General features: G+C 32.6%; 1 protein-coding gene across 2 annotated transcripts in view; it reads left to right on the top strand.

The window, feature by feature from the left end:
• The window catches only part of Cep290 (Centrosomal protein 290kDa), a 154,335-nt gene extending 144,298 nt beyond the window's left edge, over positions 1-10,037 (top strand). For both annotated transcript variants that reach the window (XM_072523835.1, XM_072523836.1), the window contains exon 21: positions 9,900-10,037. In XM_072523835.1, the coding sequence (XP_072379936.1) occupies positions 9,900-9,986 (87 nt within the window). In that variant the 3' untranslated portion in view covers positions 9,987-10,037. The remainder of the gene's footprint in view (positions 1-9,899) is intronic.
• Positions 10,038-19,924: the final 9,887 nt, after the last annotated feature.

Here is a 19,924-nt window from a genome sequence, read left to right on the forward strand (position 1 = left end):
TCTGCGAAAAATAAACTTGTTAGACATTTACCACCGCCTATGTCTATTCCCATTCCGGATACTTGTTTCCTCCACTGCTCTAGCGATGATTGAATATATATTTTAAATAAGGTCGGAGATAGACAACATCCTTGTTTAAGCCCATTTGTTATTGGAAATGATTCAGATATAAAATTTCCTTCTTTAACGACACTTCTTGCATTTTTGTATATATTTGCGATGGCATTCACATACTCTCTACTAAGGCCTACTTTCGTCAATGTTTGAAACAGTTTTTTCAAAGGTACCGTATCGTATGCCTTCTCTAAATCTACAAACAATAGGTGGGTAGATAGATTCCTTGCCTTTCGTTTTTCGATTACCTGCTGCAGAACGAATATACGATCAGTGCACGAAATCCATTTTGTTCTTCTATGCCTTCGTATTCTGATTCTATTCTTTCTTTTATTATTCGACCGTACAACCTCCCCACTGAGCTAATAACAGTTATTCCCGCATAATTAGAGCATTTGTGTTTATCCCCTTTCTTGAATTTTGAGCTGATGTATCCAACATTCCAATCATCAGGGATATTTTGTCCTTTTAAGCATTTGTTAAATAGTTGAACCAACATCTCATGTAATATTTTTGGTCCATTCTTTACCAACTCAATTGGGATGTCTACAGGTCCTGCTGCTTTACCGTTTTTCGATCTTTTGAGGTCATCGCTTAACTCTCCGGTTGTTATCTCAATTATTTGTGTATGTTCGAATATTTCTTCCATTTCGATCTCTTGGAATTTACATCTATCCTCTGTCAGTAAGATCTCATAATGGTGTTTCCACTGTTTTAGATCTATTAACTGTAAGTTAGATTTTTTCTTTCCTACCCTCCGGACAGACTTTATCACCTTCCACGCTTGCTCAACTCTTTTTCCACCTATCCATATACGTATTCCATATACCTATCCACCTCTGCACATCTTTGATCCCACATCTCATTTGTCTTTTTACATCTCGATTTAATTTTTTATATATCTTGTAATCTTCCTCTTTCCTCGTTGACATCCATTTCTGATAAGCGGTGTTCTCTTTGTTTACTAACGTTTGCATATTCTCTGACCACCATTCTTGATTTTTTGTTTCATGTTTGTCTTTATACCCCAAAGCTTCACTTGCGGCCTCATAAATGCATTTTTTAAGTTGCTGGTATAATTATTCCGCTGATATATTTTCTCGATCCACATTTTGTAATACGGGTATATACAATATACAATACCTTTTTTACTTTTATATAAAGGTCTAGAGCTTGTTCTATTTGGAATATTATCTCTTATCTCTTGTCTCAGTTTAAATTAAATGTGACGCACTAATATTTGTACTACTGAACACACTGTATAGTTGTTTCGTCATATTCTAAAATATCAAATACCTATGCTTGCTTACTACGAGCCACTGTATCTTCTTGATATTCAACTTAAGTCCCACATCTCTACTTTTGTCTGCCACGTAGTTTAACAGTTTCTACAATTCTTTCAGTGTGTTCTTTAGAAGTACAGTATCTTCTTCTTCGTTTTCTTCTGCCTCAGCTTTTCCAAGGATCGTTGTTCCATACTCTTCTTCGCAAATTATTTTTGTTCATCGTGTCTTCCACATTTCAAACTTTTTTTCTCAAGTCCACTGCCACACAGCCCTTCCATCTTCTCCTGTTTTTTTGCTCTCTTTCCCTCAACTTCTAACAGCTCTATCCTTCGTCCCACATAATTCTCATTTCTACGTTTAAAGTGACCAAACCGTTGCAGTTTTTGTTGTTAAATCTTTTTGAGACTGTAGTCACCCTAGTTCTTTCCCCAATTACTTCTTTTCTGATTTTCTCCCTTTTAGTCTTTCTCAGCATCCACTGTATAATTTTCATTTCAACTACCTCCATCTTCTTTTCCTGAACCCTCTTTACAAGCCACACTTCATCGCCGCACATCAACGCCGTACGAATTTTCGTTCACAGAGTACCCCGACCATTCGCTTCCAGTTGAACCAACTAGCCTGTATTCTGTGGGAAATTTGTCGATCTGGTGTTCCATTTTCGGTTATGTAGGAGCCAAGGTGTTTAAATTCTCCTATTCGTCCTAGTTTTTCCTCAAACAATTCGCTGCCCCAACCATTTCTGTTCCTTCCAACCACAAACAACTCTGTTTTCCACATGCTAAACTTAGGTTATCTCTCCCTTCAATAACCCTTTTCAAGCCTCCAACTTCTCTAACATTTCTTTGCTCTACTCCCCTCTCTCTCTTGTTGTTTACCCATTACTGAGGATCGTGATTTCTTTCAATACTTCTAACACATTTTCTCCATTGGTTTCTATCTTCAGCTGCTCTGAGAGCTTCACAGAATGAGTTTCCAGCTGAATTCTTAGTTTGGTCGGAAGTTGGTGATCGTCCTCTTGATCTTTTTTCCGGAACGTTTCCAGAAACAATTAATATCTCCAAACTATCGTCACCTATGCAAACCACGTGACCGAAGAATTGCAGAATACAATGCAGACATATTATGGACAGTCTTTTTTAATCTTGAGTTGGTTTAGAATGGAAACGTTTGTCCTCTGAGCTGTCTAAGGTATGCGCAGCATTCTTCTCCAGCACCACATCCCAAAAGCATTAATTTTTTGGCGCTCGCGTCAGTGAAGGGTCCAAATCTTCAAAGCGACGTTAACTTTATTCCTCTATAGTTCTTACATCCCCGAACGTCTCCTTTACATTTATACAGTGATGCATATCATCATTCTCTCCCTCCATGCGTTGGGCATTTATTTCTTCGTCATATTTATATCCTACTCACCATTTACCACAACCGATCAACCCCTTCCTCTTCTATAGATTGTCTCAATGTGACTAGTCTGTACAGGGTAAATGCACAACATCGATGCCTACTTTGCAAACTTGTATTAAAATAAACGTCACTTCTTACTACTTAGCCTAGTCCATCTTTTGTGGTTCTCTCAGTGGTTCTCAAACATAAATAATATTTGCTACAACATACTTGGGTTAAATTAAAATAAAATAGAAATTAAGAAATGCCTTTTATTTATCTCACACAAGCAGTTTGTTTTTAATTTTACAGTATGTGCTAGCGATACAAATCATTTGTTTATAGATTTAAATAAAATCGAATAAATAAAACTAAAATATAAAGACACATTTTATTTATGTATTGTTCCGTTCAAAAGTTAAGAGGGGAAGGACATTTAAAAACCGCACTGTATATGTTGGCAGTAACAAAACGTTATCGCTATCACATTTAGTCTCTGCTTCACTATAATCATCATCATTATTATCGTCACTGTCATCATTATCTCCGTTATTTATATTTATAATAATTGGTTCGATATCATCCAACAAATTGTCAATTTCCCACATTTTTTTTTCTGTTGCTATTACGTGGTTTACGTAGTTTTTCCATTTCTCTGGCGTAATGACCTGGTACGCTGATGTAATTAAATTTCGCATTTCAACTTCTTTAAAATTAGCGTCGCGTCCAGCTATATACCGTTTCACTTCACTCCAAACCATTTCGATGGGATTGAGTTGACAGTGATAGGGTGACAGAAGCCATTCTTGAATATCTTTTTTAGTGTTGAACTGTTAGGAATTTGTTCTGACTTTCTGCTGTAATAGGAGGCATTGTTCATTACCGCAACAGTTTTTTCTGGCAAATTTAGCATTAAGTTATTTTCGAACCAATCTTCTAAGGTAGGTCCATCCATTACGTCGTGGTGGTCGTGAGTATTTTTCTTTACCAAAAACGTGAGCTCTGCTTCATCAACAAATCCACTGGTAAATCCTGCGTGCAATAAAACGAACCTTGCACCACGAGCTGTTTGAGCTTATAATCCTGTTGTCAGACCACGAACAAAAGCATCGCGATACGATGTAATTGTTTTATCAACCCATTCTTTTTTCACACTGTGCCGATATTTACCCATGATTCATCCAAATACACTATTGGTGAAATTCCATTCCACTTGATATTAATTTTTAACCATGACGATATTGAAATTCTTAGAAGGAATAAAGAAAGATATTTAACGGTACTTTTAGGGGTAGGAGCCCTGCGCTACCTGCCTACATAATTTGGATATTATCAATCAGTTCAGAGTTCAGAACGAGCTATTACAAAAGACGGTCGCAAAATCTCGTAAGCTAAACTCGCTATATATAGCTCGCAAATACTCTCTTCGCTTATTAATATATCATAGGTATTTGTAACTAAGTAGTTACATTCGCATCGCGTTATTCATAAAAATTATCAAGCCAATCATTTATAGTAACCAGTGTTTTCTAAAACCGCAGTTATAGTTTCATATAAATAGTTAATCTATTCAAACCAGCAGTATTGCCAGTAGTTCGCTTTAAACATAGAAACTACATTCCGCTAAGCAATTCTACTTGTAATTATATATAATAGTGAAAATAGCGTCAGTGTAAAGTGTAGTGAAGTATCCCATATTACAGTGTTTTCGGACGGCTAACAAACATTTCTCTTTAATCTTAGCATTAAATATAAGTTAGTGTTGAATCTGTTTTTCATTCCAGCCCCTGGGCTGGTGGTCCTTCGTCCTTTAATTCTTTAAACGAGTCTGTTTTCCATTCCAACTATGTTGTATCATTCTGCAGCGTATTTACGAATTGCACGTAAATAACGATGACGCTACGAGATGATTTCTGGTTTTTCAATCAAAATTGAATTTCTGCCACGTTTTATAAACACAAAATCCATATCACTCAGCAAGCGATGTAGCGTGGCCCATAAAAATTTGGGCAAAGTTTCTTCGAGATTAACAACAGCTAATATAGTGTTTATTGTTGGTGTTATGTTGTCACGAAAAAATTGATGAACTATTCTACGAATTTGGCCCCTGACACCTTCATCGTACTTATTGTCACGAGAATTAATAACCTTTTCCTTCTTGGGCCTGCTCCATTGAACGTTTCCATTGAACAATTTCCTCCATTTTGCGGTAAAAATTCGGCGTCAAATATAACAATAGGCAACAACAGAAAATAACAATAATTGCCAACCGCAAATCACAACAACAGCCACCAATAAATAATAACAATAACAAAACAGTAACAGTACATCCAAGATGGTACAAATAATCGTAAATCGAATATGTTTACGCGCTCCGAAGAACAAATAAAGACGAATTAAGGCCCTGGATGTATCAAGCTTTTAAACATATTCTGTACAAGAATTACTCTAATTGCTTCTTAATTACTGAACAACTTAGAAGAAAGTATTTGCAGTTGATATTAACCAAAAACAAATTCCTTACACATTATGGCAGTAATTAGCACCGCAGGGACATAAATAACATTTTAAATTTGGCAGTTAGTAGAAATTACCGGAATTATTTTAAACTTTGAAACAAATGTTTATTTAATGCACATTTTATTATACTACTGCTACTAATAAAAGATAAAAGTTGATAAGTTACTATTAAAAACAAATAATGTATAGTATTATGTAAAATTATTAGCAAACGATATTTGTAAATTACACAAAATTGTACGTGCGGACATGTTGAGAACTCCTGGTTTATTCCGTTTATTTTGAAAGATAGACAATACAGAACGCCATCATGTATAGAGCCTTCTAAACCTCGACAAATACTTCGTCAGGTCGTACTGCCTTCTACTATATTGATAATAAATGTTTTACTTTAAACTGATCTGAATTATTTGGTTCCTGTATGCATGTATGTTACTATCTGATCGGGCCAACTACTCCTAAGACAAGTTAGCTAGCTAGTAGGTCTCATATTTAAATTTATAGAGATTATAAAGACTCCATATATCTGGAACTACAGGTGACTCTCGCAAAACCACGTGTAGGTACTTAAGCTACTATTGTGTATTTTGTACGCACTAAGTAACTCATTTTTATCTCTTGTATAACAATATTGTTCTAAATACCTATTTCAATAGTTATTTGGAAATAAAAATAAGGTATTTATTAAATTTTAAAATTTGAATGGTCCTCGAATGATGTGCTTACTATTATATAATCATATTCTTTATTGATAATGGTATATTAAGATATACTGATTTTATGAAGGCCAAAATATTTAGATTTATATATTAGAATATTATTCTGAAGCTATTTGCGTGTGGGAGCTTAATAGAATTTACTGTTTTTACTGGTAATTAACCACAATTTTAGTTTATAAGTTTATTTTTACGTTTCAATTTCCAATGATGAGAATGATTACAAACAAAAATATACATTACAAACAAGTATTAGATATGCAGAGCCTAAGCTGACTTAACGAAGACATTTACCACATGTTGTGGTAGCCCTATATATTTTGACATTTTTCGTTTGAATTTTTAAGTCTTTTGCACCTGATATTATGACATATTATATATCTATTTTCAGTCGTTGGAGCTACTCTTAGTAGTGTCTAATAAATTCTCTATTTGACATCACGTTATAGACACTTAGAAACAAAACATACTTAGAATTAATTTTACGAAAATAATAACAATATAAAAAACATAAAAACAACAATATTTAACAAAGGAACAATTAGAATTTATTTTACAAAAATTTAAAAATTACAATAAATAATCAAAATGCCCCCGTTTTGTTATAATAATAATTGACACCGTTTTCTTACAGATCTTACTCAATTGAATATATGCATTGGCTTTATTTTTCTAAATGCTTGCTGAATGTTTTGGAATTATTCTTTCTTAGTATTAAAGCCAGTTTTATAAATATTGTTTTTCTTAATCGCCAAATAAAAAAATTTCATAATAAGTTTTCCAATCCACCAATTATGAAAATTTTCATTTAAATAATTTCCAACGAATTCGACATTATGAGTAGATGCTCCATCTTGTTAAAACAAAAATGTATTCACGTATTTCTCATTAAAAATGTTATTTAAATTCGTTTTTAAGATACCTATATATCCGGTTGCAGTTAGTTTATCATCAAATACAAGATAAACTAAATTATTATCTATGCTTAACAAAACACTAACGTTAAAACCGAATCTCTCAACCTTACCTCTCACCTTACCTATTAACCTTCTGAACTAAGTGAAGATTTGAGTCACTCCAATATAGTTCATTGTGTCAATTAAATATTCCCGTACTGGATATGCGAGCTTTATCACTAAATATTATCTTGACTATTACCTATTATATATATATTTAGGGATTCTACAGTATTCACTGCCTTCCCTCGCTCAACCGTTTCCATCTCTCTCTGTTGTTCCATTCTCCATCGTTTAGGCCTCTCTTACTCATGGCGTCGTCTACTTCGTTCCTCCAGGATTTTCGGGGTCGTCCTCTTTTCCTCCTTCCTATGGGGCTCCATTCGGTTATTCTCTTTATCCATCTGCTGTCGCTAGTTCTTCTTACATGTCCATACCACTTTAATCTTTTTTGTTCTATATATGTTAGTATGTCTGTTTCTAATGATGTTCTTTGCTTTATTTCGTCATTACTTCTCCTATCCATTCTTGTTACTCTGCAGCATCTTCGCAGGCATTCCATCTCTGTTGCTACTATCTTACTGCTGTTTTTCTTGTTTATGATCCAATTTTCAGCCCCATATGTCATAATACTTCGCACTAATTTTTTATAAATCTGCGTTTTTGTCTTCATATTTAGGTGTCTATCCCACCAGACTGAGTTAAGTTGTCGGATTGCTGTTCTTGTTTGTCCTAATCTTTGTGTAATTTCTTCCTCTTTTTCGTGATTATAAACCCCAGGTATTTGAATTTATCCTTTCCTTTGATTGTTACGTTGTCATCAATCTGTAGATCTTCTATGTCTTCTATTACTATTACCTATTACCTTATAATAATTTCACCTTATTAATATTACCTTATACCCTTATTACCCAATACGCAAAATTTCGGGCCAATGCTTTTTAAATGCATTCATTTTTTTCGAATCCTGAGGAAACTAACAAATATTTTTAAAAAATTTAAACGCAGAATCAAAGCTTACATTATTACCGAGGGACGAAAGTCCCTTAGAATAAACAAAAAGTTTTTTTGAACTAGATATTTGAAATTAAAAATCACAATAAATTTTCTATTCTTTTTCACCCCTGTAACTTATTAAAATAAACATCATAGATGTTTTCAGGGACTTTCGGCCCTCAGTAATAATGTATTCTTTCATTCTGCGTTTAAATTTTTCAAAAATATTTATTAGTTTTTTCAGGATTCGAAAAAAATGAATGCATTTAAAAAGCATTGGCCCGAAATTTTGCGCCTACGCTCTTCTACTCTACGAAATGAATATTAATACAAGATGTAATAATATGTTATTTTAGATAAAAAATAATGCAATTTACGGAAATGTCAATGTCAAAATAAACTTATTTTAAAGTAAAATTGTGGCTTATTCTCAATAAAACTAGTAAATTGTATTAAGATGTCACAAGAAAATACCTTCAAAACAATAATAAAAAAAATAGAAGACAATAATATTATATCGGATAACAAAATATAAATAGAAACAAAAATTGAATAAAATACAGTGTGTTCTATTTCGTGACAATTTTTTTTATCAAATATGGAAGCAATACTTTAAAAATAATAATTCACTTTGAACCAACAATTAGCAGTAAGTATTGACTTTACTTTCAAGTTAGATAGGCACTGATTTTATGTTTGTTAAATCAAACTGTCCTCATAATAAAATGTTAAAATGTGTTATTATTGTTGCGAGTGTTTTATTTTTTATTTTATTTTAAGTGCCTATAACATAACACCAACTATAAACATATTATCTGCATAGTAGCTTCAAAAACTGAAAATAGGTGTATAATATGTCATATCAGGTGAAAGAGAATTAAATATGTAATCGAAAAATGTCAAAATATATAGGGTGTTTCATATAAGAAAACATAAGTTGGTATTATATTTCTTAAGTGAGACCTCCTAAAAAAAATTTTTCGTACGCTACTAAACGCTTCCATAATATTTCTATCAAAAATTTTTATTAAATTTAATATTGAACCTTGACATCTTAACTACTTTTTTTCTTGTTTTCTTCATCACATAATAAGTAAAAATATGAGAAAATTGATTTAGTTTGTGTCGATCTCAAAAAATGTGATTACCCCTGCCAAAACCCTTAAGAACCGTGCAAAACATGGTTTTGGGAGGTTTAAAGGAGTTTCGCCCTATTTTTGAATGTTCTAAAGACCTTATTTAATTTAAAATGTATGCACCCTATAAAAGAAACATTGATTTGATCTATTTTGACGTAGAGAAAATGAAGAAAATCCCCCAAATCCCTAAAAAAAATCTGAAAAAATCAGAGATATATTTTTTAATAGAATACACACAAAAATAATTGGACCCGCAGCCACCCCAAAAAAAATTATACGCTTTTTTAAAAAAAAAAAAATGCATTTTTAGGTTATGTACACTCGGGTCTACTTAGAACCTACGGGCAAAGAATATCTATATTCTTTGCTAAGGGGACCTATAAAAATAGAAAAGTTTTGTAAAAGCCTTAACAATGCTTGTGAATTTTTTGAAATTTTTAAATTGATTGCATCTCACCTAAAAAAATAAAAACACAAAATTGACTTTTTTATTTGACGAACTTTATTTTTTAATTACGAAATATGATGTGTATAATTGAACGTAAAAAAAATTATCCTGAGAGTGAGGTCATTTTGGCTATCTTAACGGGGGTACCCTTTATTAAGCACTACTTTGAAATTATTAAGGAAAATAATAACAAATATGCCAACAAAATGGCGTAGTATATCAGACTAGCAACAATGCTTCCTTCGATAGCCGAAGATCACGTAACGATGCTGTCTTCGTAGTCTACTATTTATGTTGTACTTAAATATTTAAATACTTAATTATGGTTTGTCTTGTTTCAGATTGCAGAGTTAAGAAACGAAAAAGGACTAGGTATAAGTCCTATACCAGAAGAATCTGAAGAAACCAGCAGCAATTCTGAAATATAATGTTTTTATACTTTTATATGTTTATACATTAATTTAAGAATAAACTTTTAAAGGAATGTGATTTATGTGTGTCAATAATTTTGGATGATTATCACGGCTGTTGATTTTACCCTTTACGCTAACACTGAAATTACCCTAGTCTTCTTCTTCTTTTATGTAGACATTTAACTGTACCTCCAGTAAGTTGTCGTTCCATCGTTAACGTGGTCTTCCTACTGATCGTCTTCCTATTGGTGAACCGTCTCTTGCCCTCTTTACTACCCTATTTAATGTCATTCGGCTTATATGATCGTTTTATTCTACTCTTCTATTTCTTACCCAGTCCTTGATGTTCTCCATGTTGCATCTACGTCGTATATTTGTAGTTCCAGCTCTCTCCCATAGTGTTTTACTATTAATTTTTCTGAGTGTTGTTATCTCTGCTGTTTCATCATTTTTGTCCTCTTTGTGGTCAAAAATATTTTTTGGTATATGGTTTAAAATACTGCACATTGCTTGAAGGAACGAAGCGGTTTAAATGTTTTTCAAAAAGAGGTTTTTAAAGCTATGATTCAACCAATGGATCAGAATGTCATCCAGAACACAAAACTGTGCTATCGGAAAGCTTTACTCTCCAACATTCTTGCTGACGAGCAAAGTGTAATGGATCTTTTAGTAGCTTTGAAGAAAGTTAATCTCAAGGACGTCGTTTTCAATTTGGCAAGTTGTTGGTCATCCATTTCACAATGTTTGATTCAGCTTTCTTGGAAAAACTTGAGCCCAAATTTAGAGGCTGTTGACGACTCTTTATCCAACGAAAAAGACATCATTTTAAGCCCTATTGTCGCTCAGCTGGCTCAAGACAACACGACAATAATTACTGAATCTGAGGTTCGAGAATGGGCATCAGGTGGCTGTGACAAAGAAATTGACACCCAAGAAATGCTCACGGATAAAGAAATTGGAAGGGCCAATTTCTTCAAAATGAAGAAACGGAAGAAGAGGATGTCGATGATGAACCACCTGCTATAAAATCTTTTGCTGCTGAAGCTGTTAAAGCCCTGGACACCACTGTTGGTTGTATCAATGTAAATCTACCCGTTCTACATCAATATCGTTCGATGGAATAAAAGTCCAAAATTATCAACAATAACTTCTATTCAAAAAATTACAGGCAGTTTTAAAATGAAATATTTCTAAAGAATATATCGGTGGTAAGTTCACGAAGGTATTGATTTTACAATCTTTTAAATTAATATAAACATGCCACGGCTTCTCCGAAATAAAAATATAATCAAAGCGGGAAGTCGTTAAATTTAATCACACATTCTCGACGTGAGATATAAACATAAAAACCACGTCGCCCTAATATTTAGAATAAACATCTTTTGAGTGCGTCTTATGCTTAATAAGCAATAATACTCGACTTAAGCCATAAATAATAAAATAATCTACTAAGTGTCTCTGACAACCACCATCAGTTGGGCAGAAGACAACCTCAACAGCAGCGAGGAGATCATGATACTGAGGCGTATAAGAGACAGAGCGTTTGATCAGCACGTCGAGACTGGCGTCCAGAAAAAAATTACAGATTTTTTTACTACTCTCTATTGAAATTTAAGTAGATAATATGTATGTATTAAATATATTGTATATATATTTGTATAATATAATATTTTACTAATATACATAAAGCATTTTCAGTCATTTTTATTGTGTTTTTGCAGTTTTTCTTCTCCCAATAAAAAAGTCATAGGTAATCCAAACGATGCGATCACCCGAACAACCCGTTTCCTCGATTCCGTTCGGATTAACGTGACCGTAGTGTATATATAATAAAGTTATTGGCATAGCTCGCAACAAAGGGAGGAATATACTTTTCTTTACTGGCCTAAATCCTAAATCTCCATATTCTTTGCGGGTTGGATTGTTGGATATTAGAAGTGTTATAGAAGTATTATACTTACTGAATGTTTTCTTTACACAATAGTCAAAAATTTTGACCTGCGTGAACTACCTGCTATTCTATTGTCTGTGTTTGTGTTCAGAAAGAGAGGATGGAATTATATTAGGTAACCTTTTTGCCACAAATGTTTTAAAATTCTAAAATAAAATCTTTCGGTTTCGTTAATCTAAGAATAAAATATTAAATATATTTATTTTAGAGTCTTCACGGAACTGTGGGGTATTCATCAAGTTTACAATTAAGGATTATAATATGATTTACACTTGCGGTAGAGTTGTTGTCACATAAACAAAAAGAGTTGATACGCATTCCAATTTTAACTAAATGTGTAGGAAAGTTGCCATGGTTTAATCTTAAACGGCTTGGGGATGATAAGTTAAATCGACTAACGGATAATCAAATATATGTGGAATGTTTTGCAGAAGTTGTGAGCATAGGTATGTAAGTGTATGGATTCTTCGAGTTTTGTACAATATATATATATATATATATATATATATATATATATATATATATATATATATATATATATATATATATATATATATATATATATATATGTATGTATGTATATTCAGGGATTCTACAGTATTCTGCCTTCACTCGCTCAACTGTTTCCATCTCTCTCTGTTATCTATTCTCCATCATTTAGGCCTCTCTTACTCATGGCGTTGTCTACTTCGTTCCTCCAGGATCTTCGGGGTTGTCCTCTTTTGCTCCGTCCTATGGGACTCCATTCGGTTATTCGCTTTATTCATCTGCTGTGGCTAGTTCTTCTTACATGTCCATACCACTAGTCTTTTTTGTTGTATATATGTTAGTATGTCTGTTTCTATTGATATTCCCTATCCATTCTTGTTACTCTGCAACATCTTAGCAGGCATTCCATCTCTGTTGCTACTATCTTCCTGCTGTTTTTCTTCTTTATAATCTCATTTTCAGCCCCATATATCATAATACTTCGCACTAATGTTTTATAAATCTGTGTTTTTGTCTTCATACTTAGGTGTCTATCCCACCATACTGAGTTAAGTTGTCGGATTGCTGTTCTTGTTTGTCCTAATCTTTGCTTAATTTCTTCCTCTGTTGTTGCCTTTTTCGTGATTATAAACCCCAAGTATTTGAATTTATCCTTTCCTTTGATTGTTACGTTTTCGTCAATCTGTAGATCTTCTATGTCTTCTTCACTTGTAGATACGTACTCTGTTTTCGCGAGGTTAATATCTAGGCCAGCCTTGTATATGCTTCTTGTAGTTTTCTCATCATGGTAGTGAGGTCTTCTTGATCTTGTGCAATACTACTTGATCGTCTGCAAAGCTTAACGTATATAGGTATTCGTTTCGTACCGGTACTCCCATGCCTTGGTATTTTCTTTTCCATGTAGTCAAGGCTTTCTCTAAGTATATTTTGACTAGGATTGGAGATGTGGAACAAACCTGCACGAGCCCTTTTGTTGTGGTAAAGTCTCCTATGATTCATGTTCCCATTTTAATGGACACTTTATTTTCTTTATACAGAGTCAAATGTCAAATGTATATCTCTATTTCTTGCTTTTTTCTTTACCAACAATTCTTCCAGTGTGTATATGTGGTCTATGCATGATCTTCTTTCCGTGGAGCCTGCCTGATCCTCCCCGATTTTGCCTTTTATCGCTTGCTCTATCCTTTCTCACAGTATCTTCCCATACAATCTTACTATTGATGGTATTACGCTTATTCCCATGTAGTTTTCGCTGAAGATTATTAAATTTTCTATTTTATTTAAATTTACCGAATTTTTTGCCATTTTATCCACTACCTTATTATTTTTGAATCTGGCATGTCCTTTTACCCAGATAAAGACCAAGTGGTTGGTTGCTATTATATTTAAATCGAGCGAATAACTTCTTAATATGGAATAACAACTAATTGATATGTTTTTTGGTTATTGGTTGTGATATTGCCCCAAGAGCAGATAAAGAATCTGATCCTAAAGTCTCGAAAGGTCTGTTCAACCGCGTAAATTAGAGCTCTTTTAATGACATAAAGGTCGGCAGTAAAGATAGATGTAAAGATTGGTAGTTTAAAAGAATAATGAAGCCGCCATTGCTTTTGACTTCAGTATTTCAATTAATTCTAATATTTCTTGATAGAAAAAATTATATTATGATACCAAAACTGTCTCACTCGCGCTTGTGGAGTATGAAGGATAGGAGATATCGTTTTCCTGAAAACAAGCATAAGTAATTGTTCAACGAAACCGAGAACCGATTATCCTTTCCTAGAATATTCTTATTTTAAATGTAAACTATTATAATGTTGTACCGTTTTTAATCCCTAAGAGATTTAAATAGGTTGAATTAATCTTAATATTTGGACAACGAAAATCTGTCTGAGTATCTCTTCAAATACTATCTGCTCGCTTCGGGAATTATTTATATTCTGACTCTGTCGACAAAAACGGATATTCAAAAATTTTTATTACCGTAAGTAGTAAATCCGATTACGCATTCAAAGTCAAATGAAGTACGAGGGATCATCAATAAGGACTATTAGGAATACATTCAGAAATATGGAATATGGAAAGACAGGAGGGATCCAACCTTAATTGTTTTCTAGTATTACATACAGTCTACAGATAAGGTTTTACTTAATTATTTTATATCTGAGATATTTGCAGGATGTTTATACCTCGGCTAAATATGGATTTTGTGCTGTTGTATTATGGTATTTAGAAAGTACGTGAATATTTTTGATTCGACCACACTAAGACTATTTTGAAAGATGGAATGAAACAGAAACTCAAAGACAGAAATATTACCTATTCTGCACTACAAAGGTCGATAAAAGTATGAAGATGAAATCTTCCCTGAGTGTAATAAAACTGAACACATATTTGGATTTCCGAACCTATGTGCTATAGTGTATTTTTATGTATGAGAGAGTAATAAAACAATAAATTATGTATGGAAATCCCTAAACTGTTGATACGGGTGACTCAATGAAAAACAGATATTTGTCAACAAGTTTACAGAAGTATATAGGAAAACAATTTTAAATTGAGTATGACCACCAGGTATAAAGGTTGGAGCAGAATAGAATACAATAGTTGTGAGGGTTACTAATCCCTAAATAAGGTTGCCAGTGTCGGAGTGATGGAGGTTAACAGGTACTAATGAATTTGCAAGAAATGTAAGATGTTTATTTTATTGGTTATATATAACCAATAAAAGTTTAATAAGTACCTACCTATTTGCAAAATAAAGTTTAATTCTTTAGATAAAATAAAACGTTTTATTTTATCTGAAATGAGTGCATTCCACGAAGTAAGGGTTTCAACAATCAAACATTTAATTCTTTAATTCCAGGAATCTACGACAGTAATTGACTAGATAATTACCTTCTAAACTTATTCCACAGAAAATGTGATAGTGGGTTTTTCCATTTTGTATATAGGAAGGTCCAAGTGGCGTATTCAAAATTCTTAACAGTTCACTAAAAGTAGGTACTTCAGTTGCAAGGTGCAGTTTATTGTGTATACTAGTGTTATGGAAAATTTGGAAGTGCCGTGTAAACGCCGAAAAATTGGTCCTCTAACAGTTAATGAAAAAACATTAATATTTAATTGTTTTAAATCATTTACAGACAAACGTTTATGTGAAAGTGTTGACGAGACCGTTGAGTTAGTTAGCAGTACACTTGGTGTTGGGAAATCTACGATTTACAGAGTTATTAAAGAAGAGAAATGTGGTAGTTTTCAAATGCCACGTAATGCTCCAGGGAAACCAAAATTTCAAATAGAATATCATTTTAAAGAAGGACTTCGACGGAAAGTGCATGAATTCTTCTTTAGACAAGAATTTCCAACATTGGATAAAGTTCTTGTCTCAGTTCGAGATGATAAGGATTACCCAGAAATGAGTCGAAGTACGTTATGGAAACTTTTAAAAGAAATAGGCTTCCGCTGCAAAAAGAATCCCAGAAAGTCTATTTTATTAGAAAGAAGCGATATTGTCATATGGAGAAGACATTTTCTAAGAACCATAAAGGAAATGAGAAACCAAAAAAGAAAAATATTTTATCTTGATGAAACATGGATCAACGAGGGTCATACACCAAATAAATTTTGGCAGGATGAAACTGTTACAAGTCAAAGGCACGCTTTTGTAAATAACTTATCTACTGGTTTAAACCCACCATCAGGAAAGGGACGCAGGCTGATAATAGTACACATTGGCAGTTCAGACGGTTTTGTTGAAGGTGGTTTATTAACTTTTGAATCAACTCGTACCGGTGACTACCATGAAGACATGAACGCTGATGTCTTTCAAGAATGGTTCGAACAAATGATAGATCTTCTTCCTAAGAACTGTGTAATAGTAATGGATAATGCAAGTTATCACTCCAGACTTATAGAAGGACTGCCCACAACCAAGTGGTTAAAAAAAGACTTGCAGAATTGGCTGAGTTCAAAAAATATTACGTACCATCCCGGATCTATAAGAAAGGAACTTTATTCGTTGTGTGCCCTTCATAAAGAAAAATTTAAAAAATACGAAATTGATGAAATTGACAAAAATCGTGGAATGACAGTACTTAGATCCCCACCATATCATTGTGAATTAAACCCGATTGAACTGGTATGGGCACAGATAAAGAGTGAAGTTTCAAGAAAAAATACCACTTTTAAAATTCATGATGTTAAACAGTTGTTTTTGGAGGCCGTAAATAATGTAAAACCTGAAAACTGGGAAAAGGCAGTAAATCACACTATTAAAGAAGAGGAAAAAATGTGGAAGCTGGACAATATTACTGATAAAATGATCGAGCCAGTTATTATAAATCTTGGTTCTGAAAGTTCATCTTCTGAATCTGATTTGGATTTGTAACAAGTAGCTGTAAGTTTTATATTAATATTTTTATTCATCTATTTAACATACCTTAGACGGTTTTAAAAACTCCTTTTCTCTTTTGTAATTTTTAAAAATTAAAAAAAATGTGAATTTTTTAAAACCCTTTTTAATGTAGGCCAGTCAGTTCTAATATAGTGTGTGATAAAAGAGGTCACTTTTGTTTACATACACATAACACTTTATAACACTGAAATAATTCATTTATTTTTTACAATTATTCAAAGTAATTTTTCAATTAATCTTGAGCACGCCCATGGAGTGGTCGGAGCTACCAGTTAAAATTATGCTAATTACTCTCTCGTTCATAAAAATAAACTATAATCAATGCAATTTAAGAACTTCAAATCTTTATTACAATATTTGCCTTTAAAATTGAAGGCAGGGTAGCGTCATGTGTGTATAAAAAGAGGTGGATAGAAATGTACATTATTTAAGGTCGTCTAGGTTATTTATGCAAGGAACTAATCCAACTATACAGGGAAATATCAAGAAAAAAAGCAACATAGTCGTAATTTTCCAATCTTTAAAACTTACTGCATCCATGTCAGCGGAGTCACCAAAATTTGTTTTAAATTTATATCGTTTGTTTTCCAGAACTTTTGCATGAAGACATTTAAAGTCCTAAAATCGTTCATTTTTAAATTTTCGAGTACTTCTAAAGCTTTTTCTATTATCAATAGTTCCGATATTGGAATATTTGTAGTTTTGCAACAAGTCTTGCTGGTTTTTGGGAATTTCTGTTTTCGATTTGCATTAACGCCTTCTTCTTCAAAAAGTTTTTTATTTTTGAGAATATCATATCATTTTTTTAGTATAGGTACACTTTCTGGATAGTTTTTTGTCCACTAAATAAGATTTAGTCGGTCAAGGCCAGAAAATAGACGTTCGGGACCGGCAAAAGCTTTTTGTGATTCCTATTTTTCAATCGCTGTTTGATAATACAGTCTACTTTGATTTCATGATTATGATAACATCGTTCCGATATATCCGATATATTATGAAGGGACAGTTGATTTTTAATTTGTTGTTTATCAAGCTTATCAGTTGTATCCAGTATCTAGTTTTACTGTCTTAATCACTTTACTATATAAAATAACATAAAGAATTATGTTTACATCAAAATATCGGATTTAAAAAATATTGGTACGTCACGCGATCGAAAATTAGTGTGTCTTAGGTCTTCCCAGGTTTTCAGGACTCTGGAAGCTGCCTGCCTCGACCCGAAAACACCCCTTTCCAGTCTTGTAACGTAAATTAGTATTACTACTTGTACTACTATTGTGCTTGTGTTTAAACTTGTCCGCCAAGTATTGTGCGGTAGTTCCGTATTTTCCACTTTCCGTGATAATTTTCAAATTTTTCTGTAGAGTAACGTTTCAGAGACATCATTGCTGCTTTTTAAGAGACACAAATTTAACTAAAAAAAAACATAGAAAAATTAATAAATTGTAGGCCTTACATACAATGAAAACAAATTCTATAATTATATTCCCGTATTTAATTCTTAATCTTTATTTTATACCTGCCAAGAAAAAGTCCGACTATACATTATAAAATCATTCTAAGAAATGATAATCAGAAAGTTTACGAGAAAGTTTATGACCGATATTGAAGGTAGAAATTCTAGGTAATTTTGCCAAAAATGTTATTGTTGACATTGACTACTGACCATTTTTTAATGCTCTGCTATTAATAGTCCAGAATATAACGGTTTTCTGCTCAGGATTCTTTTTATATGCAAGGATTTGCTTGAAATTTTTACAGTAGGTAAAAAATAGCTCAAAGATCAAAATCTATCCTATGCCAATATGTGCTTTTCCTGTGGGGTTGGTTACCACTTCAACTCGGAGCCGGAGGGGGAAATTGTTTATAAACAACAACTAAATTGCTACATTGCTAGAATAGTAAATTCTAAGACAAAAATGTTCTTTAGAGTTTTTTCGAAAAGTCATTATTTTTTGAGTTACTCGTAACTGAATGTTTACAAATTACACAGCAAAAAATAATGACTTTGAACAGTTTTTCGCGAATGACTCCAAAAAAATTACATTTGATCGGGAAAACTGTTAAGATATAAAATGAAGTTTATAAAATAAAGAGATTGGTTTTTTTAGAATCAATATAAAATTATTAACAAGTTATGTCTATTTGAAAGTAGACTTTTATTCATCGAATACAAAAATCCAAACATATGATTAAGAAAACCTTTCAAACGATAAACCTATCGCTGGTAAAAGTGATTTGCATAAAAATTAAGTTAAGTTATAACAAAAATAAAGTCCACTTATATTTTTTGTGACCCAAAAAGTAACAAACTCACTCTTCCAAAATCACCCTGGTTGAAACTATTCGTTGTTTATTTACAAATTTTCTTCACTTATATATAAACATTACATTATAAGATTTAACTGGTTTATAAGGTTTAGTTTTGATAAGATCTTATAATCAAAAGATATCGAACTTTTACTGTCGAGTTGATACAAAATTAATTTCGTTTTGTTGAAACAACGAAAAGCATTGTTTCTGAGAGTACGATTTATTCTACACAAAAGTGGTAATAAACATTTTTGTTAAAAAGTATCTCAGCTACATTTTTTATTTGATCCATTTTTCCGTTTCCAAGCCTTAAGTTAAAAGTGGTAAACTTTTTTGACATTCTCAGCAAAATTTAGCTTGTTCGTACGATTTGTAAGGGTCAAATATCTGACGACTAGACTATATAAAAAATCTAAAAATAAGGAGTGAAATAATATTACCGTGTGTAATATGTTACACATATACATGTGTGTGTGTGTGTGTGTATGCCTGTATTAAAAATGTATTTAAGAAGGCATTCTAAGCACAATTTTCCCCATAAATTGAAAGTAATTAATAATAACTAGATTCCAATAAAATGACAGAAATATTTACAAGAATATTCTTACTTATCAAGTCTCCCTCGTAATTTACAACGATCTGCAGTAGGCATTTAGGACGAGAACAATGAAGTGCCTTCTTAATTATAATCCACTTTTACCTGCTAAAACAATAAACGGAGTATACCTACATAGGTACCGCACAAAAGTTAATTAAAATTTTTTATTAATTGGTATTATGATGATG

This window comes from Diabrotica undecimpunctata, chromosome 2 (assembly GCF_040954645.1).
Source record: "Diabrotica undecimpunctata isolate CICGRU chromosome 2, icDiaUnde3, whole genome shotgun sequence".
NCBI lineage: Eukaryota > Metazoa > Arthropoda > Insecta > Coleoptera > Chrysomelidae > Diabrotica > Diabrotica undecimpunctata.